This window comes from Filicampus tigris, chromosome 17 (genome assembly GCF_054856515.1).
Source record: "Filicampus tigris isolate MCC_2025a chromosome 17, RoL_Ftig_1.0, whole genome shotgun sequence".
In the NCBI taxonomy this organism is placed as follows: Eukaryota; Metazoa; Chordata; class Actinopteri; order Syngnathiformes; family Syngnathidae; genus Filicampus; species Filicampus tigris.
In genome coordinates this window covers 5,906,925-5,933,420 of record NC_141233.1, presented here as the reverse complement: position 1 = coordinate 5,933,420, position 26,496 = coordinate 5,906,925, and the positions used below count along the sequence as shown (strand labels likewise).

Below are 26,496 nucleotides of genomic sequence, written 5' to 3'. Positions count from 1 at the left end.
CTGTACTTTGACAAACATCATACACTTAAGAAAAAAACATCCACTAACATCATCAAAAACACAGTCCTACACACACTCAGTAACATGAGTACCCGTGGGTGGGGGCAAACAATCCACTCATGACCCACATCATCATCAACATCATCATCATCATTGACCAGCGACCCACTTCTACACGACCTGCAGTATGGAAAGACTGAACATGATGCATGTAGAAAAATAAATAAAAACAAAGATGTGATACACATCACATCTGTTTAACTTCACACATTTGCTGGTACTGAGACATGAGACGTTAAATGGGCATAGGCCACTCCTTACGTTGAGGAGCTAGGCATTAAAGCGAATCAGCTGTTAACCTCCGGCACTACCAGAAACAAGCCAGAACTTTATCTGCATCATCTTACAAAGTTTAAACCCTTCAGTGTCAGTGTCCTTCAGTGTGATTCGCCCACCTCTCGGACAACTTCTGGAATCTTCCATCAAGCTTTTAGCTGTCAAGTCAGCCATCAATCAGATAACTATAGTTTCTGACAACTGGCTTTGTAGAAAGAATTTTACAAGTATGATGATAGGCATAATCCATAATAACTTCTCAAGGAGGCATGCATGAAAAAAGCACAAGAAGTCTGGCACTTTGGTTTGAAGCAGCCATTTTTGGGTCATTTTGGCCATTTTCCAGGGTCCTTCAAAGACAAACTTGCCACAGAACACGGTCAAATCCAGTCTCATCATTCTTTACACTAACAAACATCTAGATAAATTCTTTCCAGTTGAAAGCCTGGCTCATTCACACTCATTTAATATAGGAGTCATCTCTATCTCTGCTCACATTAGCAATTAGCAATGCTAATTTGGCCACCTTTTTTGTTACGGGCAGCATTATCATAAAATGTACGATTAGCATATTCCCTTCCTCTCGCAGAAGGCTGGCACTTTTCGCCGTGTGGGTGTCTTACAAAGTGCTCTCTTTTTCGAATATGACCAACCGTGGCCGAAGCTAAGTCGTTAGCCACCGAGCTAGCCCAGAGCCCCGGTGGTAGTCACATCTTCCATCAAAACATCGCCCGCCTCTGCCTTTGTGGTCAGCGGCAAGGCAGATAGGCACACCAAACAGCCTCGACACGACATGAAATCCCAAACGTACCTTCTCTTCGTCGACGTGTGCCCTCACTGGGCCATCTCGCGACACCTATTCAGACTGTTTTTGTGCCGTTGGTCTGGTTTGTTTTCATCCGCTCGTCTGTCTAGTCTCCTCGCTTCGGCTGACAGCACAACAGCACCGACCAGCAGCACATAACTGAGAGATGGTTTAGGCCACGCCCCTAGCAACCAATCAGGGGCTCCCGTTCGGGAAACTGGCACCAAGGACATGTCTTATTGGCTAGTGTCGAGTGCTCGTCAACGTGTCGCTAGGGGCGCACCTCGCCCCAATGGAAGGACACCTGCCATGGAGGATGCTGAGCGAGGCAGTGAAATGATGGAAGAAAGGCCCGCCGACAAAAAGGAAAGACTGAATGTGTTTTTTGATTTAAAGCAAAGCAGCTAGTCAAACATATAATAGAGTTGACTTGTATGCAGGCAGCACGGTGGCCGACTCTGTAGGGTGTTTGTCTTTGAAGGACCCCTGGAAATGACCAATGTGACCCTGAAATGGCAGCTTCAAAACAAAATGGCTGACCTCCTGAGAATTTTAATTTGTTTATGGCTTTTTGACACTTTTTTGTGGCTCTTCATGCTGAACCTGTTTGTCAAATGTCTTACTCTTAAGTGAAACAGGCCTTGAGGCCTGAATTTTTTTATGGGGCGGCCGGGGCTCAGGTGGTAGATTATAGTAACCAGAGGCTATTCGAATCCTGCCGTGTCTGTGAGTAATCTGTCGTTGTGTCCTTGCGGGCAAGACACTTCACGCACCTTTCCTCGAGTGCCACTCACACTGGTGTATGGCTGGGTGTGAATGTTTGGTGGTGGTCGAAGGGGCCATAGCCGCACACTGTCAGCCATGCTTCTGTCAGCCTGCCCCAGGACAACTGTGGCTGCATATGTAGTTTACCACCACCACAGTGTAAATCTGTGAGCGCATGAATAATGTATCCGCTTTGAGTGTCCGGTTGTCCGGAATAGCTCTATAAATCTGATGCATTATCATTATTCATTTTTAAGACATTGTGGAATTGACCTATTAGTTTCAATAGTCATCAGATTTTGCTATCATGCTCTTAATATTTTTTTACAATTTCATGTCACCAGTCTAATTAGGCTTAGCGTGCCAAAATTTATGTTTCTTAATTAACGGTTTTCACAGGGTGAATTTTTAAAAAGTTCCAGGTATCTTTATTTTGCATTGATGCCTTGCGCCAAAAAAAAAAAAAAAATCATCAGCCATGCACTTCATTAGGTCATTAGGTAGCTAAACCTGATCTAATGACATGTGAGCCCAAGATTAGTATTCAAAAAGATAATAGTGCTCAATTTTTATTGATACAATCACAAGCAGCCACACTTTATATCCAATATAATAAAATTCAACACAAGAACCTTATCAAAAATTGTGCAGGTGCACCTAAATTTGTAGCAGGCATAAGGGTACATTCATGGCTGTGGTTTGGTAGCTATAAATAGAGAACTGTAATGTTGAAAGAAAGCAGGAAGTGGAGCAAAGCTTCAATTGTGTATCGGCAGCATTCGCACAACTCCAGTCGTAATTTTAGAACAGGACCGCACGCACTACACACTTCTTGTTTCACAAGATTGGAATTTCCTCAAATGATGAATACAACACAAGACAAGCTGATAGTAACAACAATAACACTTGGAGCACTGACCTACACTTACAACCTAAATTCTAATATTCTTTTAACATGAAAATTGTAATAATGTATTCCCGACTTTGTTTTTGGTCCAATAAGATTTTCGCCTCTATTGGTTGCCATGTCAATTTAATCTGCAATTCATAAGCAGTAGTAGGCTACTAGCCAATATAACTCAAGTGTTTCTTTAGCCAATCAGATTTCAAATTCGCCAGCTATACCTGCAGATAATTGCAGCATTTATCCATCCTCTGATTGGTTGGTCAAAGGAAAAACTGTTTCCTTGGACTCCTAAAATCCGTACATTTTTTGCAGGATACATTTGTTTTCAAAGTTTGCTGATGTTAAAGCGCCCCAAAAAGGATGTTTCGTTTGCTGGAATATGTTGCACCTCCTATAAAGTCAGACAGAAAATTGAGTGGGAATGTCTATCAAAGCAGGACGAATGAGTCTCAAGGACCCAAACACAAAATTGAACAGGTAATCAGCCATTTTGGTTTGAAGCAGCCACCAATACAAGGTGAAAACACAAAATAAATGGCCAACTGGAATTCATGGCGTCAGATAGACAATTGTATGTGTGTGTGTGTGTGTTTTTCATCTTAATTACACTTTATAAAACTTGTTTATTTCTTTAAGTTCTGTTTCATTATGTTTTTTCATTCATATTTTACAATAAAGTTCAATTCTATTCATATTTTGTCATGATTGATGTCAATGGCTTGTTGTTTCATCCAAATTATATTGAGCAGTCAGGACAGAAAATTTCCTGTGACACCATAAATTCCACCTCCTGCTCTATGGTCTTCATCACATTTTTCCTCAGTCCAATCACCATCATTCTGCATGGTGACATCACACACAAAAAAAACCCAACAACAACAACACTTGAAACCAAAGAACAGTAGATCAGACATTGACTTGCTAAGCTGAAGTCAGTATTTTGAGTAAGTATGTGTGTGTTTGTTGACAGTAAACAGGTTGTGGCCTGTGCTGTGTTTGGCTTGGGTGGACAAACACGTGACTGCGAGTGGCACACAAGGGCGGTAAAAGGCGGTGAGGAATGACAGGTGGATATTTTGTGTAAACAACTTGACCTACTTGATGTTGATTGTCTTTGACTTTTATCCAAATGGCCCAATTTAAACTTCAAGACACGATTTAGACTATTTTAACAACATTCTCAACAAAACCTTGAAAGTTTGTTTATCTACTGACATCAAAATTAAAATTTAAGACTTTTAAAGACATTTCTATTACATGGAAATAGAATTGAGCAATCCCTTTTCAAGGATGATATAAAAAATGAAATTGGAGATGTTGTTGCAAAACTGGGAGTGGAACTTGCCCGGGTGAAGGAACACATTCCTGAACTTTTCTGTAAGACAACAGAAAACGTTACGTTGATTTGCAGGAAATATATATAAATATATTGAGTTATATTTTTCAATTTGGGGTGAAAATCATAATTGGTTGATTTTGTGTAAAAAGTAAAACTCACAGTTAATTTTAAGATACTTATATTTGTTTTCAAATATTTAAATGACATCACCCAAGCTTACCTCCGAGCTCCTCCACCCCTTCGCCCCTGCCCGGTGGGTGCTTCAGGTCTGCGGACAGACGCAAGTGGAGGTGTCGAGTACTAAGCGCTGCCTCAGAGGGGATCGAGTCTTTTCCATTGCCGGTCCTTCCCTCTAGAATTACCTTCTGTTTAATGTTAAGAAAGCGCTCTCTGTCTGTCCATTTTTAAATCTCGTTTGAAGACGCTCTTTGGCTTTACTCCCAACGTGAGACTGACAATTTATGTTCTATTGTTAACTGGTGTCTACTGTATATGTTTTAGTATCATTCATTTGTGTTTTAGTTTACTGCTTATTTTCACTGCATTTGTTGTTGTATTATTTTGTTATACGTAAAGTGTTTTTTGTTTGTTTTTGTACAGTGCATTGTTACAGCTGGAGCTGTTGCGAAATGCGCTATAAAAATAAGGTTGTATTTTATTGTATAATAGTTTTCTATTGTGAATTTCAAAACAAAGCCCAGGTGCCGTTGGTTTCACATTAATTAAACACAAAATAGAACGCGAGTACATTGAGAGAGTTTTTTTTTTAATCTGTCCGTTCTCTTTGCGTCATACTTTAGTCTCGCGCTCCAACTAAAAAGTCAACTGTTACGAGTTATTTATTTTATTTTGAAGGCTACGTTACGAGTTATTTATTTTATTTTGAAGGCTACGTCGAGTCAACCTCCGGCTCATGATTGTACTTAGTTAGCCCAGTTCGCCGGCTAGTTGCAGTCATAATATCTCCTTACCGAACCAAAAGAGGAACACAGGCGAGCAAACTAGTAATTAAGAGTATCATGTGGTAACACATCAGCCGCTCGTTGTTGTAAAATCAGCATTTTTCCCCTCCCCTAAGTTGCTATGCATAATGGTCAGTTTGTTGGCCAGCGCGTTGGGCTTTCGCGACCTCTAGAGGACCTCCAACGAATGTTATTCTTCGTCTTCAAGTTTCATCAGCATGTCCTCTTGGAAACTGATTTATAATCATTACCCCACATTCTGTTCGTATCTGGAATAACAGATTTGTTCTAGCAGGAGGAAATATTTGTTTTATCGTGATTGGGTAAAGAAAGGTCGATTTTTCACATAATGGATATAAAAGGGGACTTTCTTAGTTTTGAGGATTTTGTTACTATACTTGATTTAAGATGAAACACACACAACACGATATATATATATAAGGCGCTAACTTTTTTCAATTTATCTTTTCTTTTTCTTTTTTTTCAACAATGGTTTTTGCTTTTTTTCCACGATGGTTTTCAATAGTGTTTAAAATATTGTCCAAAATGGGATTTTTAATTTTCTTCTTTCTCTATTACCCTCCATGGCTGCTCATGCAAGTGGGGAACAAAATAAGGTACACTAAGCTCTATCTGCAAATCAATACAGTGTGTACTGTATTGTGCATAGAACACTCTGTTGAACTCAGCTTGAATGTGACATTTTATCACGTGAGTCACAACATAGTTTGTCCGGTGCAAAGGCCAAATGCGTTAGTGTAACAAGCTTTCATTGTTTCATTATTTAATGCAGCGTGCATTAAATAATAAAACAATGAAACAAATAATAAAACAAAGAGACATCAGAGGTTATGTCATCAAAACCATTTAATTTTCCGATTAACTTTATCGGAATTACAAAAAGGAAATGTTGCATTTCAGGAGAAAAACACATATGATGACAAAAATAAACATGTAATTTTATTGGAAAAAATGTTTTATTTTGTGAAAAAATTGTGTAATAAGAGAAAAATGTGTAATTTTATAAAGGTGGAATTTTAGAAGAACATATGTAATTAAAAAGAAAAACTGATGCGATTTCTGAGAAAAAAAGTTTTAAAAAATATTTAATTTCGTGAGGAGGATGAAAATTATGAGAAAAAGATATACATTTTAGAAAAAATTTGTCTTGAGAAAAATACACGGAATTTTACAAGAAAAAATACAATTCACGGGAAAATATTCCCTTTTTCTATTTTTATTCAGTTTAGTCACTGTTTCTTAATGTCCAGCAAAGCTGTCTGTCAGAGAGTAGTCCTTATTTATTTGCTATTATTTTAGCATTATTGCACTGGGCTGTTAAAGTTTTTATTTCTTCATTCAACCAAGGTGCACTTCTAAATCTAGCAGTCCATTTTTTCATTGGTACATGTTTATCAACAACGCATGTTTATCAACACAGATGACATTCTGTTCCACATGGGACAGTTCTCATTAAGTGCATCAATATTAAGGTGTGTGTGTGGGGGAAGTGTGCGCCTGGGTTTGTGTGTGTGTGTGTGTGTGTGTGTGGGGGGGTTCGTGCGTGTGTGTGTGTGTGGGGGGGGGGGGTGAAAGAGGATTTTACAAGAACGACTTGTAATGACTTGCAAAAATGAGGTTCTAAATGTTTGTCAATGACCAACCTCGAGGGCCTTCCAGTAATCTGGAGCACATGAGTCAAGCACTTAGAACCACAGAAACTAAAAAAGGTTTCCTCAATTAGTTGCAGGGAGAGGAAAAACACTTTTAGCAAGTGGGAAAGTACACGTGTAAGTAAGTTTTTTTTTTTCCGTGTTGAGGGTAAAGTGTGCAAACAGATAAAGGCAACAGTAACACGAGAGCTTCGAGTGACTTATAGACGTCGGCGCCCTGGCGGAAACAAAAAGAGAAAACGCCGGCCAGCGTGAGCAAACACAGCGTGGAGCCAAAGCACAGAATGTCATCTCACTACAAAATGAATAACTAAAACAGATCAAGTCACATCAGGTGACTCACTGGCCGAGTGAATCTATCAGGAAATTAGTTACAAGCTCATATATGCTTCGAGGACTTCACTCTGTCCGTGAAGGCAACACCTGATAAACTGTAAATATTGTAGATAGATAGATAGATAGATAGATAGATAGATAGATAGATAGATAGATAGATAGATAGATAGATAGATAGATAGATAGATAGATAGATAGATAGATAGGTTCCTTTGAAGCTAAAGCCATTCAATTGAAGACTTGTCCCTAATATTTTGAACCTCTTGTGTCACTTCACCTAAAAAAAACAAATACTGCATTCATCAATTTGTCCGCGTGTGTGTTTGTGTTTGTGTTTGTTTGCAGAGCGGTGACCCACTTCTGTTGAGTACACGTGAGTGGGAACAATAGAAACGGAAACGCTCAGGGGCTGCTTTCCATATAAAGTCATGACGTTTTTTTTTAATGTATTAATTTTTTGAAGGGCGGCACGGTGGTCGACTGGTTAGCATGTCCGCCTCACAGTGCAGAGGTCGTGGGTTTGATCCCGGCTCCTGCCTCCCTGTGTGGGTGGAGCTTGCATGTTCTCCCCGTGCCTGCGTGTGTTTTCTCCGGGTACTCCGGTTTCCTCCCACATTCCAAAAACATGCATGGCAGGTTAATTGGACACTCTAAATAGCCCCTAGGTGTGATTATGATTGTGAGTGTGAATGTTTGTTTGTCTCAGTGTGCCCTGCGATTGGCTGGCAACCAATTCGGGGTGTCCGTTGACAGCTGGGGTAGGCTCCAGGACGCCCGCGACCCTTGTGAGGACAAGCGGTATAGTATTGGATGGATGGATAATTTTTTGAAAGACAGTTAAATCAAATTTCAGACTTTTTGAGCCCACTTCAATTAAATTTAAAACTTTTTGAGCGAAACTTTTTAAACTCTAAAATGTAAGAATTTTTCATGGACAACTCTATCAAATTTATGGATTTCAAGGACATTTCCATCGACGTTAAGACTTAATGTTGCGTCAATCTTTAAAGGCTTTTGAAGGCATCTTCTATCAAGATGACATTTCCACCAATTTTAAGATTTTTTTTAGGTAACTTGATCAAATGTAAAATTGTATATGCCTTTTAAGTAAACTTCCACCTGACATGAACGATGAATGCTTTATTTATTCATGCATTATCATTTAATGGGCTGTTTTATATACTGCTGTAATACTCGAATTACCCTTCTGGATGTCAATAAAGGACACTACCTTTTCCTATCTTTTTATGGACACGCCCATTAAACAGAAGACTTTTTGGTAACTTTTATTTTGTCAAAAGCCCGGAAGTGGCACGCTGTCAACACGGTTGGCTTTACAGCACAATAAAGACGCGGCGTCGAGCAGCCAGCGTCAAACCATTGTCAAGATGGCACAAGAACCAAGTGAATTGGCAAGGGTGACAGTGACAGAGCTTCACGACTTTCTCCGGAGACTCCCGAGCGGCTTTTCTGTGGAGAGCACCCCCCACCGCACAGTCGTCGACGGGTACCCCGACAGCAGCCTGCTGCTGATCGATCCCGTCGACACGTCCGCGGGCAGCGTCGTCTTCCACGGCTCGCTGGGCAGGTTCGTTTCGGGTGAGCGGTTGGGGGCTGATATGTTGTTTTGATAAATCAACAAAGGGGAATGCATGCAAATATATGAATTGAAGCTGTGTTTCAACTAAGTGAGAAATGCTTACACATTAGGAATTCGTGGTGTGTGATAAATTGCTACGTGCTAATGTAAGAATTAAAGTCGCGTTTCAATACGGTCATTTTTTTCTGCAGTCAAATCAAAGAATTAAAGTTGTCTGTTTAAACATACGGATTAGGGTTGTGTTTCAACAAAGTAATAAACTATTGTATGCAAACAAGAATTAAAGTTCTGTTTCACTAGTGATAAATGTTTAAATATGAGAAAAAAATCAAAGTGATAAATGTTGCCATGAAAGTATACGAATTTGAAGTTGTTTCAACAAAGTGAGAAATGTTTACATGAAAATCTAAAAATAAAATTTTGTTTTCCTTCAAACAACTAAACAGCAGCATCACAGTGAAAAACTTGTGGCAGTACAGCAACGTCCGGAGGAGCCTGGTGTCCAAAAACATTTTAATGCTGGTGGCCACGTGCATTCCTGGAAGCACAGGTATTGTGCTGAAAAACGAGCATTACACGCATGCTGTGTCCATTCATAAATATGTGTTTTCCTATTGGATGTATGCTCTGAGATGAGTATCTATGTTAAGACTAGTGTCCAACCCACCCAAAACATTTTGGTGCGAATGCACGAGCACTTATACAATGGTGCCAATGCTGAAAGACGAGTGTTATACACATACGTTAATAATCATTGATGATTCCCAGCAGAGGTTGTGAACCGCTACGTCGTGTGCCTGCGCGGCGCCGACCCAATGGTCCGGTGGAAAATGGAGGCGGGTCTGGACTGGGCCATCTCGTCAGTGGCGGGTGAGAGCTACGATGTGGAAGTGAGTCAAACTCTCAATGCTGAATGATTGTCCTTGTTTACAAAGCTAACGTTCGAGTCCGCCTCTCCCAGGTGGACCTGACCGACGTGTTGAGGGCGTGGGCGGGCCGCAACATGGCCGGAACCAAAGTGGAATGGCTTGACGCCTCCTTCAAGCTGAAGTACCACTCGGACGCACTCTTTGACTTCTCGTACTGGCTGGGATTCAGCAAGAGGAAGTTCAAGGTTGGACTAGTATTTCTTATACTAAACGCTGAGAGACAAGCATTAAATTCTATTGAGTCCGAAAACATTTAAATTAACTTGAATGCTGTGGGACAAACGGGGAAAATGATTTTGACCATCCTGATCCTGATCCTGATTGTAATGAAATAGCTGGCCAAAGAGACATCATTTTGTGTAAATGCTGAATGACCATTATGCTCATTCTATTGCATCTCAAAAAAACATCATGTAATACTGCAGGATTCACATTAAAATGTTTTTACCATTCTCATCCATATGATGATGCATCTGTATCTCAAACATCATTTTGTGTATATGCTGAGAGACAAGGAATATGCTGTGTTGTGTCAAAAAACATTTACCCTGAACAAGCATTCCTTCTCAAGTAAATTTCCGATCCTGATTATAAGGCACTTCTATGTATAAACTATCGTTTTGCCTAAATGCTGAGGGAAGAGCATAAGGCTCATTCCATCTTTTTGTTGTTATTGTGTGAATGCTGACAGATGAGCATTACTACTTACTTTGTTCAAAGTTTGTACATCCTCCACCCAAAATAAGTTTTTCTTGTTTTTTTTGTGAATGCTGAGACACACGCATTACACAATTTCCATTGTACATAAAAACATCAGCGTTTATGTTGTTAGTTTGCATCTCTCAGTATTCACACACTTGTTCTGAGAACTCTCAACGCATTGTATGATTAACTTATTAATGCCATTTTGTGTCGAGAAACTGTAAAATGCTGAGATGTTCACATACACAACAATGATTTTAATACTGATTCTAATGCTATTTTGTGTCATCTCTTGTTGACTCACAGTTGTGACTGTCCTGAGGAGTGTGCCTTACTCACTCTGGTGGAAAAATGTGAATGGATGCCACCTTCCGGGAATCCTCGAGGAGGAAAACCTACTGACGACTTGAAAGCTTGTTCTGTCAACACGCTGCATTATGCTGTTGTTATTGCTATTATTGTACTGTATAATAGATGTGATGTATTTGTACACTTTTATACTCGCCATTGTTTTTATTTCATGTTCAAATACATTCAAAAAAGGTTTTGTTGATGCTAATGCCGCTATGGGATGAGCAGCAATGTGGAGGCGGCCTTGGTGAGGGTCTCCAGCAATTCCTTATTATAGTCGCTCCCGCAGTAGCGCCCCACCAGGTAGTTGACAATTCCCAGCGCGCACATCAGCATCAAGAAAAACAGGACGCGTTTGCCAAACAGGTAGCCCGGAGTGCTTCATGCAAATATAAACAAAACAGTCAAACCACAACAACAACAAAAAAGAGAAAACCCCACACAAAATACAACGATAGAAATTCTGTTGAATTAATTGAAATGAGAAATGATATCTATGCTAACATGTTAACAGTTGATGTGTTAACATACAGCAAGGTAGCAACCTGAGTAGAGAAAGCGCTAAGGCCACTTGATAATGGTTTTACATTTTGCCGTGTATTCAGGTGATTATTGTTAACATGAATGGATGTGATGGCCCCATGCTAACATTGCAATGCTAACATATAGCAAGATAGCAAAATGAGTAACAAAAGCACCTAGACAGATAAAGGTACAATGTACAAGTTCTTATCTTGTACTCAGATAGTCTTTCTAATGAGATTAATGAAGTGCTAATAGTTGCTCTGCTGCTAACATACAGCAAAATAGGATAAGGATTTGATGTCTTGCTAAGATGCTGAAGGTTGGTGTGCTGACATACAGTATAGCAAATGGTCCCCAAAATTCTTGAATAAGTTGTGACATTTTGAAGCATAAGTTAAATCCGAAGTCTCTCCATTCATTTCGACAGGAATTATTTCAGTGGAAAAAGTGGAGCTGTGAAGAAAGTGGGAATTTTGGGAATGTGGAAAATTTGACAAGAAAAAAAATTACCTCTGTGAGCTTTGTCCCATGTAGCCCAAAAAGTATTTGTGACGCACCAACACGTACACCAGGCCAGCGAATGCAGCGGGAGCTTGAAAACACATAACATTATTATTACTATTAATGATAATGTTTGTTTTCCCCTCAAAACGAGGCAACTATTTCATTTGCATGGGCCGTTAGCGGTATTAAGAGAAATTAGCATGTGTATTTTTTGAGGGTCCTCTGAAAAACATTTCACCTGTAAAAAGTGAAATAGCAGTCGGATTACAAAATAATAATATAATAAGCAATTAGGAAGCTTAATGTTGATTTTCATCATGCCCTGGAGTAGCTATCAATTCAAATGAGCATTGAAGTTAACATAGTGTACATGCTCGATAGAGAAACTGCAAAGGCAGCCGCGTAACCTTTCCTTGGTTTCGAATATTCACTCACACTCACCCCCCACACTTTATGTAAAACATACACAAAAATTGAACATGGACATAGACAAACAATCATACGAAGAATAACACACACGCACACACATGCATGCACAGACCCTCACGCCCACGCATGAACACTCACACACACGTTCACAGACATAAATGCACACAAACACAAAAGGCTACTAAGGCCGCGTGTTAATGATTGACCTTGGCTGAGGCACAAGCCGGCGCACCACATGAGTGCCAGGAAGGTGGCGTAGGCGTCCATACAGTTCCGCCTGCAAATTGGAACAAAGGGAATTAAAATTAGCATACAATTGTTTATACAGAGCTTCACCTTTTCCACTTTTTGTTATGACTTTAATTCACAAAGACACTCAAAAATATACACATGCGCCGATATACGTGTGACATCGACAATCGTGGTGGCATCATATATATAAAAAAAAAAAAATCCCCTGAGTCACGTGTCCTCACATGCGCATCCTGAAGTGTCCAACGTGATAGCATGACAATCGAGATGCTATCAAAGTGATAACATGTTATGTAACCAAGGGGAAATCATTTAGTGCGGACTGTACGGCAGTGCTTCTCAAACTGAGGTCTGTAAGGCGAAGCATAGGGGTTGGTAAAATAACACACACACACTTGTCTATACGGTGACTATAAAAGGTCTACACACCCCAGGTCAAATTCTGGGTTTTTGCGATTTCAAGCAAAACTAATTCCACCAATAATGTGACCTCCCACCTGTCTGACTCAATCAATCTTTTCAAGAGGATAAGTAGATATGAAATGAAATGAGGTAATGGTGTTGCACAAGTATGCACACCCGCTTTATCTGGGACGTGGTTGTGTTCAGAATGAATCACATTCAAATTACTGTAATGTTAAATGGGAGTCGTGACACACCTGCCGCTATTTAAAGTGCCTCTAATTAACACAAAATACGTTTCAGCATTTCTAGTAGCCATTTCCTGACATCTTATTTTGCTTTGTCGCTTCGCCAGGCTTCCACCAAAATGTAATCAAATTAATTCTCGAAATCCGTTTTGGCATTGCTCAGTAACAAACAAATGCCTTTCAAAATAAGACTTAAAGAGTTCTACACCTTCACCAAAGTTAGTTTAGACATCTTTTTGGATCACTTGCATGTGCACCACAGGAAGTGGCACAAGCTGCTTCCCGCTGAAGAAACAGGAAGGCTTGTTCACATTTCTGAAATGTTAGATTTGACACAAAGGCCCCTGGAAAGTCAAATCAAATTAAAAAGCCAACACAAATACTTAGAAATATTAGAATGCAAATTTAGTAGGGCTTACTTGGCGCAGGACACTCGCTCGAAAGCGGGACTATTGCACTCCTTCTCCACTTTGAGGGCGAAGAACGCTTTAAAAAGATCCAGAAATAAATGAAACCGATCAGTAAATAATCAATGTTAATGTCAAGCGTCGCTCACCATTCTGTAGCACGCTGACCAGTGTGACGACCACCAGCAGGTAGATGTTCTCCACCACCTTGTTCTCCATCACGACGTGGTGATGATGATGGTGATGATGATGAAGGATGACAAGAGGGACGTGCAGAGAGAGACAAAAAGACACTCGCACTGCGATGAGCTACCCTGATGAGCTTCCTCTTTATGCAAATGAGGCCTGTATTTGCATCATAGGCATACAGTGGCGATAACAGGTCTACACACCTACGGTCAAATGACAAGTTTTTTGGTATAGAAAAAAAGAGACTTAAGATAAATTGTTTCAAAACTTTTTCCATCATGAGTGTGACCTATAAGCTGCACAACCCAATTGAATTGTTGTTGCAATCTTTTGAAAAGAGGAGAGGAAGATAAATAATGTGGTTGCACAAGTGTGGACACCCTCTTATAAGTGGAATGTGGCTGTGGTCAAAATTAAATAATCACATTCAAACGTACACTACATGGGAGTCAACACACAATTGACAAATTTTAAAGATCCTCTGATTAACACCAAATGGAAGCCTAGTACGCTAGTACGTTGCGCTAGTACATACTATTTTGAAACGGTTCGTAATTCTTTGTCATGAAGAGGAAGTTAAAGAAAAGGCCCACATTTAAGAGAAAAGATGGAACATGTCATTTATAGATTTACTTAAAAAAACATTTAAATCAAGATGTACATGTCAAATGTGTAAAATTATTTGTTTTTAAACGATAAATTAATACATTGTATAGATATTTTTTATACATGTATTTTTCATTTAATCTGTATATGAAATTGTAAATAATAAACAATAGCATTCATTAGTTGAATTAATAATACGGCTAATTAGATAATATATTATATATAAAACAAAAGATAATGTTATTAATTCTAATTAAATTAATTAAAAATACGTGGACAATCCTGGGAGGACCGAAGAAACGTCTTACCTGTTGTCAAACAGCACCGCCTTGTGTAAGGACAAGCGAAGTGCAGGTGGACTCACCACCTATTCGTTTGCCATTATTGATCTAGTCATGGTACCTCTGCCATGACTTGAATTAAATCTCATATGGTCTCGCGGTCAGCTAACCTGGATTCAACTCCCGGTATGGAAAACTAATTTTGTTGTTTGTTTTCTAAGCCAGTTGAGTCCAATAATTAAGCCTCTGGGGTCCATGCCGGCCATTTATTTGGACTATTTGATATAGCTGTGGGGCGGCACGGTGGGCGACTGGTTAGCGACTGGTTAGCACGTCCGCCTCACAGCTCAGAGGTCGTGGGTTCGATCCCGGCTCCGGGCTCCCTGTGTGGAGCCTGCATGTTCTCCTCGTGCCTGCGTGGGTCCTCTCCGGGTACTCCGGTTTCCTCCCACATTCCAAAAACATGCATGCTAAGTTGAGTGGACTCTCCAAATTGCCCCTAAGTGTGATTGTGAGTGCGGATGTATGTCTCTGTGTGCCCTGCGATTGGCTGGCAACCAATTCAGGGTGTCCCCCGCCCACTGCCCGAAGCCCGAAGTGCTGGGATAGGCTCCAGCACGCCCCGCGACCCTTGTGAGGATAAGCGGTATCGATAATGAATGGATATAGCTGTGTTAATGCAAATGTAATGAACCTTCCTAATGCAGTTCAATTTATTAAAGCGGAAATCAACCCAAACACATTTTTTTCAAGAATATGTTCCCAGCAGGCCCATTAGTTGAAACACGGCATTTTGATTAACATTGTGTTTGTGAAATATGAGTTAAGCTCAGGCGGGCGGCCATTTTGTCACTTCTGTCGACTGAAAATGACATCACACCGGCTCAGGGCTCAAGTAACAACCAATCACGGCTCTGCTTCAGAAAACAGATCAGCTGTGATGTAACATTTACAAAAAGTGTTAAATGCTTGACACTAAAGTGTGTTGTTTCAGCAACAAAATGTAGTATTGACAATGAGGTAATAATGACACTTCTGAGTATTTAAGTATTTAATTACGAGTGTTCATGCCAAGACTATACAGTGTAGGGAAAAATACCCTACAAAGATTTATATCACAGATTAAGTTAGTCGACTAATATTTATCACCACAAATTTTGAATATTGATGTTTTGCATCATTTAAATAGTATGAATTTTGGTAAGTTATCCGATTTTCTTCAACTCCTTCCGAGGTTTATTATGTAAGTCAAGTATCTCAACACTTAGACTGCAATTATTCATAACATTATGAGACATTTGGTTGACCTTTTCAACCACTTTTATGGTCACATTGTGATGAAAAGCATCACTCATGTAACTTTCCACTTGATCATAGCTTGTATGTGATAAGTTAGCAAATATTGCAAATATTAACACTTATGATTATTGCAAATTTCCCATTTACTTACATTAATTTCTGCACAGGTCATCCATCCATCCAAACCACTTCTCCTCACAACGGTCGCGGGCGTCCTGGAGCCTATGCCAGCTGTCTTTGCGTAGTAGGCGGGAGACACCCCGAACTGGTCCAGCCAATCCCAGGGCACACAGAGACAAACATCCACACTCAGAATCATACCTAGGGACAAGAGGCATTTAGAGTGTTCAATTAACCTACCACGCATGTTTTTGGAATGTGGGAGGAAACCGGAGTACTTGGAGAAAACCCACGCAGGCACGGGGAAAACATGCAAACTCCACACAGGAAGGCTGGAGCCGGATTCGAACCCACGACCTCTGCACTGTGAGGTGGCCGTGCAAACCAGTTGATCACCGTGCCGCCCTCTGGACAAGACAATTTGAGCCAATTCACAACATAATAAGTGACATAAGTCCTAAATAAATTCTTCCAAAGTAGAGCTAATTTGATTTGTGTCACCAATCTCTATTCAATGATATGGTTTTGATAAACAGGTGGTTTGACTTTTTTGTAACTTACCTACGTCATATAACATGTAATGATACAGTTGGTGTGATACTGGTTTGGCCGTGCAAATGTCTTATGATGCTCACCATGATCCAAGGAATGCTCAGGGAGTTTGTGTGGAGGCTCAGATGCGTGGAAAATTAGAGGGAACATTGATTGGGAGGCAGTTCACATGCAGGCAGGAGCTCCCGGAGGCTATTCTGGCATCCTGGAAAGAAATTCAAGCTGAAGCTGTCCAAAAAATCACAAGTTCAATGAATGCAAGAAGAAACAGAGGTTCTATATTAAAATGGAACTTGACCTTTTAAGATGTTTTTACTTTTCAATCTCCAAATTCTGATAGAAATAGAAATGACTATTGTCAGTTCTTAACAGCCTATAAAATGTTTTACCAAAGCTGTGACATGTGGACTTTCAACCTGTTTGATGATATTGTGAGTAAATGATTCTCCATATGTTTGAAAGCAACCAACCCTGTCGAATTAATATTGACAGCCTCTGGGAGTATAAAAAAGTAAGACGGCAAAGCCGCAGCCGCATCACGCAGCACTATGATAGCAGTGTGGCCTTCCTGGGAACGTGGGGCCACTTCCAGCTGATGGTTTTGATCCTGCTCTGCTCCACTGCCTTGCCCAACGGGACGGGCTCCTTCTCGCTGGTGTTCATCACCGACACGCCTCAGCACCGATGCCGGATCCCCGAGTCCAACCTAAGCCAGGAGTGGCGAGAAGCTGCCGTCCCTCTTGAGGTACAACTACTGCTCTGGTAATCTCTCATCTTTCCCTGTAAAAATAAACAACTGAAATAATGTGGGAGCATAAGTGTTCACACCCTGTTATAACTGTAGATGTACAGTTATGTGTTCAGAACCAGTCACACTGGTTAAATGAGAGTTGTGCTCACCTGCCATCATTTCAAGTATTCATCTGATTAACCCCAGATGAAGTTCAGATGTTTTTAGTCCCTGTATTATTATTATTCATTTCTTTTTTATAGGCCTGATGTTTCAAATACAAAACCAAATAGGCATAGCCAATTTTCAGTGTTGCATGAGCGCTCGCTTCTCAGCGCGCACACCAATTTTCTTGAGGTTGTCATGTGCATACCTGGGAAGGTGGTGGACGGGGAGCCGCAGCCGAGCCGCTGCCGTCGCTACCGGCTGGATGTCCTCCTCAATCTCTCGGCTGGCGGGCTGCTGCCTGGCCGCGACGTCAACCTGAGCAGTCTGGAGCAGGAGTATTGCCCTGACGGTTGGGTCTATAGCACCGAGATCTACCAGTCCACCGTGGTCTCCCAGGTCAGTTTGCTTGCGTTCTGCTGCATGGGGCTATCCAAATAATCTGTTAGAAATATCTATTAAGTAGAGTTCTTTGCTGTAAATGACTATTGTATGTGTGTGTGTGAGTTGTTGTTTTTTTTGCTCACTTTCCTACTTATTTTGCTTACTTTTTTGATTACTTAGTTACAAAGTACCCTTGTGAGGATAAGCGGTATCGATAATCGATGGATGGATAGTTACAAAGTCTGAGATGCGGCTCCGATCAAAAGTAAATGGCTGCCTTCAAATTAATGTTAAATGGGAAGCAGCACACACATTTAACCAGAGCCGGGCACTTTTTTGCCGGTCCGGCTGCGACCCTCCACCCTTGACCTGGGTACCCTTCCCGCCTCGACTCCCCGCCCTTATTCATAAAAATGATCACCATCCGTCTCGTTCCGGCAACCGCTACACAGCAGGTTTGCTACGACGTATTTCCGGAAGTAGAAGATGCCAGAAGAAATGCATGAACTCCACCTTGATGTGCCAGCGTCATCCTTGAGTGCTGCGCGCAGCTTGACTATACTCGTGTAGACAAGCTGTTTTGAAACAGTTACGTTCCAAGTCGGGGGGCGTCGCTTCAAAAAGACAGTGACAACAATGGATATCATACCATAAAGAGACCGAGATGACTATACGATGCATTTAATTGTATTGCGAAAACGATCTGGAAGGTGGCTGCAAAGGGGGAACGTGGGTGAGTAGCTTCTTTACACACACATACGTGACGTAACACCCATGCCGCTGCCAAACTAGTTTGCTTTGCAGCAGCAACGAGCTGCGTGTTGCATCCTCTCCTCTGTGGGAAACTATATGTCATCGGAACATGTTACATAATGCACCGATCAGAGCAGCAACAATTCCTGATGGGTGCGTAGCATGTGTTGCTGTCCTGTCGACAACAGCACAATGCGTCGGTCATGTGAATCAATGCGGCAGTTGTTTGTGTAAGAAGAGACGTGAGACAGCAGCGTGCTTTCAAGCTTGTCTGGATTTCCTTATTGTCACATCAGGTAACCCGCGCCTTCCACCTGCTACTGGGGCATACCAATACAATAGGGGGGGAAATACCACAATCCCTAGAACAGCAGTTGTCGCTCGTGCCGACGTGGGAGTAGAAAGAAGCCGAAATAGAAGCCTTTCACTGAGTAGGATGAGATTAAATTTGGCCGCGACCAGTCACACGCATGAGGGCCGATTAGTGGGCCGGAATAAAATCCACTTCCGGCCATGCTTAGTCCAGCCCTTTTTAAAAATTTGTCAGCCCCCACCGCCCACCCCAAAAATGGGCATCCGGCCAGGCGGGAGGGTCCGACCGGCGGCCCAGAGACTGCCCAGCTCTGCATTTAACGTTTATCAAAGAGTGACATTGTCAATCATGCACTTTCAGTATGACTTGGTGTGCAGTCAGCGTTGGAAGCAACCATTGACCGCCACCATTTTCTTCCTGGGGATCCTGGTCGGGTCCTTCATCTCTGGAGTGGTTTCGGACAGGTACCTGCAGAGGATTAAGAATTCACAGAAACGAGGTACGAGGTGACTGTTTGTGACTGAGTGTTTCTTTGTTTTATTTGTTGTTTATAGGTTTGGCCGCAAACCTGTTCTGTTTGGCACCTTATTCATTCAGATCGTATTCATGCTGCTGCAGATTGCCGCACCATCCTGGGAAGTGTTCTGTTTGTTTCTCTTCTGCAACGGTCTGGGCCAAATCGGCAACTACATATCCTGCTACGTGCTAGGTATATCAGTGCAGCTAGTAGTAGTGTAATGCCACCACGACAAGTTTGAAAACCTTTTAGGGCACATTACATTCAAATGAGTTGTTTTTGCTGTTTCAGGAACAGAAATCCTCACGGGCAACGCTCGGGCGGCTATCTCATTGACGGGCGTGTGTCTGGGATTCGCCTTCGGATACATGACGCTGCCGCTCTTTGCCTATTTCCTCCGAAGCTGGAAGACTCTGCTGGTGGCTCTGGCGCTGCCAGGCCTCTTGTTCATGCCCTTGTGGTGGTAGGCGATTTTTAGTCAAATTTTCACCCATCAGTACTTTGCTTCATTACTGTATTTATGTTTATGACAACCTTTACTCCACAACATTTCTTAAAGATATTGTATACTTTTACAATGATACTTTCCAACACCCTAAGTACAGTTTATATCAGAAATCCAAAACCGTACTATGCTTGTGAAGTGAGGAACAAGAAAAATGCTAAATTAGCTCATGATAACTGACAAAATACACTGATTATATGTGCTTTTCAGATTAGACAAAACCAGTTTCATTATTTGTATTTCTGACAACCTTTACCCCGCAACATTTCCTAAAGGAAAAATGTATACTGGTCCCCTCTTTAAAGTGGAAGTCTACGCAAATATATATATATATTTTGAATATGTTCTATGGAAGCCCACTAGTTGGAATAAGGCATTCTGATAAATATTGTGTTCGTGGAATAAGTGTTAATCCACCCCTTTTTAGCCATCTCTGGGGGCGGCCATTTTGTCACTTATGTCGACTGAAAATGACTTCACAGTTGCTCAGGGCTCAGGTAACGACCAATCACACCTCGCCTGTTTTCTGAAGCTGAGCCGTGATTGGTTGTTACCTAAGCCCTGAGCAGTTGTCATTTTTAATCGACAGAAATGACAAAATGGCCGCCCCCTTAGATGGCTAAAAAGGGATGGATTTTGTTGCTTCACTCATATTCCACAAACAAAATATTAATCAGAATGCCGTGTTTCAACTAGTGGGCCCGCTGGGAACATATTCTTGAAAAAAATGTGTTTGGGTTGATTTCCACGTTAAGTACAGTTCATATCAGAATTCCAGAAATGTTAAAGTAACAAGAAAAATGCTAAATTATCTGACGATAATTTAAAAAGTACACCTGATTATATCTCCTTTTCAGATTAGAGAAATAATTTTTGAAGGCCAAAAGCTTTTATGATGTATCACTAATTCCTTAAATACTGCCATGGGCCACAGATCGGGAAGATCTTGCTTATCTGAACCTGTTGCTATTGTGGTTAATGCTCCCTGGTTCACATGCCTCAATGTCGCTGCTGTCTCTGTTTATTATGACTTTATCAAGACCCCAAGCTCTCAATCAATCAAAACCAGTTTCTATACACATCTCTTTTACGTTGCGTCGTCATCCAAGGAGGATGAAAAATTTTATGAGACAGTATTGACAAAGTAAGGAGTACAAAATACAGATATATGTGGTCACTATTGGGAATAAAAGTACAACTTTGCCAGAAAAAGAAATACTAGAGAAAAGTACAAGTACCTGAAAAATGTATTAAACTACCACTACTACCCACCACTAAGTGTGTATATGTCCATGTGTGTGTCAGGGTTATCCCAGAATCTCCCATGTGGCTGCTGTCTCGGGGACGAGTGGCAGAGGCCGAGGCCATCGTGAGAAAAGCCGCTAAGATGAACCGAGTGGTCGCACCGGAGAAGATCTTTGGCAATTCTGAGATTTATGCAAGTTTGTGTTTGTAAATATGCAAGAGGAGAGCAGATAAGAACCTCAATGACAAAAAAAAGAAAAACCCGGCTGAGCAGTTGAACGATGCTAGCAGGCGGAAGAGTTTCTAGCAGCTAATCAAGCTAAGGGCTGGCGACTTCAGTGATAATGCAAGAACAGCGGATTAGAGCAATGACAACCAAAACAAACACAAACCAAAAAACAGCTGAGCTGTAAGAAAATGGTAGTGGCAAGTGGGAGAGTTGCTGGTGGCTAAGGCTAAGAGCTAGCAGCTAGTACCACAGGACACCAAGGAAACAAGGAAATGAGAATCACAATGAAGAAAAACAAAAATAAAGCCAAAAATGACCGAGCCGTTGAGAGACGGTAGTTGCTAGTATACTGGTTAAGCTTGTGTCTAACTAAGGCCTTCATTTTGGAAAATGTTGTGGTCGGTGTGTGTAGAGTACACACTTGTTATCATTGGATGTTAGCTGATTCCAAATAATTGTACTTTTTAGGCAGAGGAGGAGAGGCCAGTGGAGAGCTACAGTATTTTAGACCTGGTGAGAAAAAGAAGCACTGCCATGACGACCGTCCTCCTTTGCTGGGTGTGGTGAGTTGACAGTTGACATCCATCAGGAAAGTATCAGCACCACAGCCAAGTGTTGATGGCGACCTGCCACGTTTGCAGGTTCACGCTGAGCATCTGCTACTACGGCCTGTCCCTGAACACGTCGCAGCTCCACGCAGATCCGTACATCAGCTGTTTCCTGTCCGCCGTGGTGGAGGTACCAGCTTACTTGAGCTGCAGCCCGGCCATCCGATACCTGCCGCGACGCCTCGCCGTGGGGGCCGTCGTCCTCACCGTGGCTCTGGCGCTCTTATCCATCCAGCTGGTGCCTCAGAGTGAGCAACACACCAAAGCCAAAGAGTTGAGCTCAAATTAAGTTGGGCTACGGTCCATTTCCCCCATGAATAGTTGCGGTTCACAGTAGTTAAAATCACCCAATTAGGCGCTGGGCTCGTAGTTCAAAACCAGTAGTGCTGCTTCGGGCATCTTGTGTGGGGTTCCCACAGTCAGCTCAAAACAAGTATGATTCTTGCTTGGACTGTTGTCGTTGGTCTTCGCCTCAGGTATCCTTTGGAGATGTTGGGTAAGTTCGCCGCCGCAGCTGGAACATCACTGCTGTACGCCTTCACGGCCGAGCTGTACCCGACGGGCCTGCGGAACACGGCGTCTGGGACCTGCCTCATGATGTCGCGAACAGGAAGCTCCATTGCACCCTTTGTCATCCAGATGAGTAAGCAGTTTTTGGGAAGGCGACTTTGAGGGGTCCAAGCATTCGGTTTGCCTTTGATGTTTTGACTATGACTTTGTCACCGCTTTGTTGCCATCCCCACACAGATCTCTTTTACAAGTACCTGCCATATATCACCATGGGCACACTGGCCCTGCTGTCTGTCCTGGCCACGCTCTTCCTGCCGGAAAGTTTTAGATGCCCACTCCCTGAGACCTTGAACAAATACAAGATAGGCCAAGGTGGGATTTGGTGTTTTTTATGCATTTTCTGGTTCCTGAAACACAAACAAATCCAAACAACTAAATTGTCTCTTTATTCACATACACAACATAAATATCTTCCCAATCACATAATAACAATGTAAAAAGGCCTTACATACGCACGTCAACATATCGCTGGCGTCAGGCCAAAACCTCATGGGTCACATTTTGGTGAACTTATTATTATTATTTTTTAAATCCAGAGCTGGGCACTTGACCCTTTTTTGCGGCCGCGACCACCCTTGACCTGGGTACCCTTCAGGCCGCGACCCCCCGGTAAACATTGTCAGCCCCCGTCCCATTCCGCCCCCCAAAAAAACAACAACAACAAAAAAAACGTGCATGATGCCTTTGCGGGAGGGATGCTAACAGAAGAGATTTATTTAAAGACAATTAGCTGGCTAACTTACTATTCAAACCCGCTGTGGACACGCTTCAAAAGCGCCACTTACTCGTGTACCTATCCAGCTGCGTGTACTTACTTCCATTGCGAGCCCTGGGGTTGTTTTTTTTGTATTGTATAATTATTTGGGTCCAACAGACGACAAGTCTGCAAGCATTCAACAAGTTACTTATTTTCCACACTTCCCCTCTGTCACACTTCCTGGCCTTCAAAATAAAAGCATTCCAGCAAACCACTACACAACAGTTTTGCTACGGCGTATTTCCGGAAGTAGGAAAGTGCATGATGTGCCATACTTGAGTGCTGCGCGCAGCTTGAATACACTACCAGACACACGTTGTTTGAAAGAAGCCTAAAAAGAAGCCTTTCACCGAGTAGGCTGATATGAAATTTGGCCGCCTCGCGAGCCCGTCACACGCATGGGGGCCGATTAGTGGGCCGGACTAAAATCCACTTCCGGCCATGCTTAGTCCAGCCATTTTTTAAAAAATTGTCACCACCCCACCCCTCCGCCCCAAAAATGGGCATCCGGCCGGGCCGGAGGGTCCGACCGGTCCGGCCCAGGAACGGACTGCCCAGCTCTGTTTAAATCTGTACTATTGGTCAGTCCACACGTGGGTGGTATTTTTACAGACCAGTGACCAATCTAAAGTGTTAAAAATAACTTGTTCTCTTTTCAGATGCAATGTAAATGGTGTTGAATAAATATTTTTGGGGTCTCCTGAAAAGTGACTATTTTGGAGGTACAAGGTTTTGGCCCGATGCCAGCAATATGGGAACATCATAATGTGCATTTCATTTTTAAAAAGTGAATAATTTGGATTTACCTTGAGACACTTAATCTCCATGTTGATTTATGTTGTTGCAGATTGACCTGTCAGTGCATCTGTGGACATAAACTTCCTAATCCATGATTGTCGCCAAAGACCAGCTGTGACTACAATTATCACCCTATGGATTTTACCAAAAGAATTCTATAACTGTGTTGTGTATTCTGATGATAACTTCACATAGTAATTATACAGTACATCCAATTTACACGGGATGACAACTTGAATGTATGTTTATTTCTATGTTCATAGAGGAATAAAAGACATGTAAAAACACGATTGAGTCATTCTTCAAGTCACAAATCATCAAGGTCAGGATAGTGTTGACAGTCCACTGCTAATCTATCTATCTATCTATCTATCTATCTATCTATCTATCTATCTATCTATCTATCTATCTATCTATCTATCTATCCATCCATCCATCCATCCATCCATCCATCCATCCATCCATCTATCTATCTATCTATCTATCACAAAAGAACACCAAGCTAGTTATCTGTGAACTTTAAACCTCTTTGGTGATATCACAAGTAAATGATACTCCTCACGTGTACTAAAGAAGGAACAGGTGAGAGGAGAACGGGGAGTGCGATCTTCACATTTCAGAGGTTTAGTGTAGTGTAGGCCTGTCAAATTAAGTGTGACGGCTTCAGGGAGCGTTAAAAAAAAGTACTGTAACTGTCATAGCTGTACGTTTGAATATTTTCCCAGAAGAAGTTACATGGACACTATGCAGCACTATGATAGCAGCGTGGGTTTCCTGGGAACGTGGGGTCGCGCCAGGCCGATGGTTTTAAACAGCTAGCGAGCTATATTTTTTCACTACTGATACGTGACACGGGCAGTCAGAGAGCAACACTAAGCCTGTGGTCTGTGGACTTTAAACATAGTTTGAGATATGCGCGTCTCCTCACCTCTACTAAATGTGTGGAGGCAGTCTGTGGCTGGGTTGGCTCTTCACATTTTGGAGGCTGGTTGTCTGTTGAATCATTACTGCTCCAGGGCTGTCCACCATGCATTTTTACATTATGTAACACGTTCTCAACAAGGCCTTTGGATATTTCCCCCAAAGAAGTTACAGGGACACGGACCATGCAGCACTATGATAGCAGCGTGGCCTTCCTGGGAACGTGGGGTCGCTTCCAGCTGATGTTTTTTTTCCTGCTCTGCTCCACGATCTTGCCCAATGGGATGGGTGCATTCTCGTTTGTGTTCATCACCGACACGCCCCAGCACAGATGTGGGATCCATGAGGCCAACCTCAGCCAGGAGTGGCAGCAGGCTGCAGTCCCTATGGAGGTACATTATTACTCTGGTCATCTCTCAGTATTCACTCCCAAAAAAAGAGAGGAAAAAAATAGAAGATGTTAAGAATGAATTTGTAGAAATGGTCCTCTCAGGGCTTACAGTGTATAGAACAAGTCTACACACCCATGTTCAAATGCTAGGTTTTTGTGCTATAAAGAATGAGACACAGATAAATTGGCGTAATCTTGCTTTCAGGGGGTAATGATAAGTTTTATGAATGCTTGAATTCGTTCTTTGTAACGAATGGGGAGAGGGGGGAAGTGACGTATACCGTAAAGCAGTCAGCATATTTGTAGTTTTTCTGTGTTATTGCAAATCTTGCTATTTTAAACAATTTAAAATCAACAACATTTTTTTCCTAACTTCACTGCGTTCTCCAAGGTCAGTGTGGTCGCATTTCTATATCTTTGCTGCTATAACGATGAAAATTTCCCCACTGTGGGATCAATAAAGGCCTTCTTATCTTATTTTATCTTATCTTATTTCACTTGAGCCTGGTAGTAATTTAAAAATATGTATTATCAATAACATATAAGAAAAAAAGAATTGTTTTGTTCTTTTCAGCTTCTTTAGTAGAGTTTTTAAAGTGTGGAGGGCCGGGGGTTCGATACTCAGTGGATGACTTTAACGGCTTCGCAGGAGTGACATTGTCAATTATGCACTTCCAGTACGACTTGGTGTGTGGCAACTGTTACAAGCAACCCTTGACTGCCACCATTTTCTTCCTGGGGGTCCTGGAAAGGGGTCCTTCATCTCCGGAGTGATCTCTGACAAGTAGGCCTGCCTGCCCGGAATTCATAATTCAAAGGACCTAGGTACGAGGTGACTGTGACTGAATGTTTTGGTTAATTTTCTCTAGATGTGGCCGTAAGCCAGTGCTGTTTTCCACCATAATCATTCAGACCGTGTTCACGCTGGTGGGGATTGCCGCACCGTCTTGGGAGGTGTTCCGCTTGCTTCTCTTCTGCAACGGACTGGGCAGTAGCTCCAACTACTTGTCCTGCTACGTACTGGGTATATTATTTTACGGGGCAGATTCACAATAGTGTATTGCCATCTTGCCAACCCCTTGGGCTGGGAT

At 41.9% G+C, this 26,496-nt stretch overlaps 3 protein-coding genes across 7 annotated transcripts; 2 read left to right on the top strand and 1 right to left on the bottom strand.

The window, feature by feature from the left end:
* Positions 1 to 8,159: 8,159 nt before the first annotated feature.
* Positions 8,160 to 10,850, top strand: medag (mesenteric estrogen dependent adipogenesis). Of its 4 annotated transcripts, none has more exons than XM_086012837.1 (5): positions 8,160 to 8,711; positions 9,173 to 9,273; positions 9,492 to 9,613; positions 9,685 to 9,837; positions 10,661 to 10,850. In XM_086012837.1, the coding sequence occupies exons 1-5, from the start codon at positions 8,512 to 8,514 to the stop codon at positions 10,664 to 10,666; spliced, it is 582 nt and encodes a 193-aa protein (XP_085868963.1). In that variant the 5' UTR covers positions 8,160 to 8,511; the 3' UTR covers positions 10,667 to 10,850. The 4 variants fall into 4 exon arrangements, with proteins under 4 accessions (XP_085868963.1, XP_085868964.1, XP_085868960.1 ...); XM_086012838.1 differs by having other exon boundaries at positions 8,261 to 8,711; positions 9,495 to 9,613; XM_086012834.1 differs by having other exon boundaries at positions 8,359 to 8,711; positions 9,170 to 9,273.
* On the bottom strand, positions 10,793 to 15,371 carry alox5ap (arachidonate 5-lipoxygenase-activating protein). The gene is made up of 6 exons (XM_086012839.1): positions 14,576 to 15,371; positions 13,622 to 13,817; positions 13,485 to 13,551; positions 12,370 to 12,440; positions 11,741 to 11,822; positions 10,793 to 11,084 (listed from the first exon to the last, which is right to left on the bottom strand). The coding sequence occupies exons 2-6, from the start codon at positions 13,689 to 13,691 to the stop codon at positions 10,919 to 10,921; spliced, it is 456 nt and encodes a 151-aa protein (XP_085868965.1). The 5' UTR covers positions 13,692 to 13,817; positions 14,576 to 15,371; the 3' UTR covers positions 10,793 to 10,918.
* LOC147133070 (organic cation/carnitine transporter 2-like) lies at positions 14,630 to 22,850 on the top strand. Of its 2 annotated transcripts, XM_086012833.1 has the most exons (11): positions 14,630 to 14,734; positions 17,012 to 17,264; positions 17,631 to 17,813; positions 19,225 to 19,328; positions 19,419 to 19,573; positions 19,673 to 19,844; positions 21,192 to 21,328; positions 21,833 to 21,923; positions 22,002 to 22,216; positions 22,445 to 22,611; positions 22,716 to 22,850. In XM_086012833.1, the coding sequence occupies exons 2-10, from the start codon at positions 17,115 to 17,117 to the stop codon at positions 22,564 to 22,566; spliced, it is 1,329 nt and encodes a 442-aa protein (XP_085868959.1). In that variant the 5' UTR covers positions 14,630 to 14,734; positions 17,012 to 17,114; the 3' UTR covers positions 22,567 to 22,611; positions 22,716 to 22,850. The 2 variants fall into 2 exon arrangements, with proteins under 2 accessions (XP_085868959.1, XP_085868958.1); XM_086012832.1 differs by lacking the exon at positions 14,630 to 14,734 and having other exon boundaries at positions 16,875 to 17,264.
* Positions 22,851 to 26,496: the final 3,646 nt, after the last annotated feature.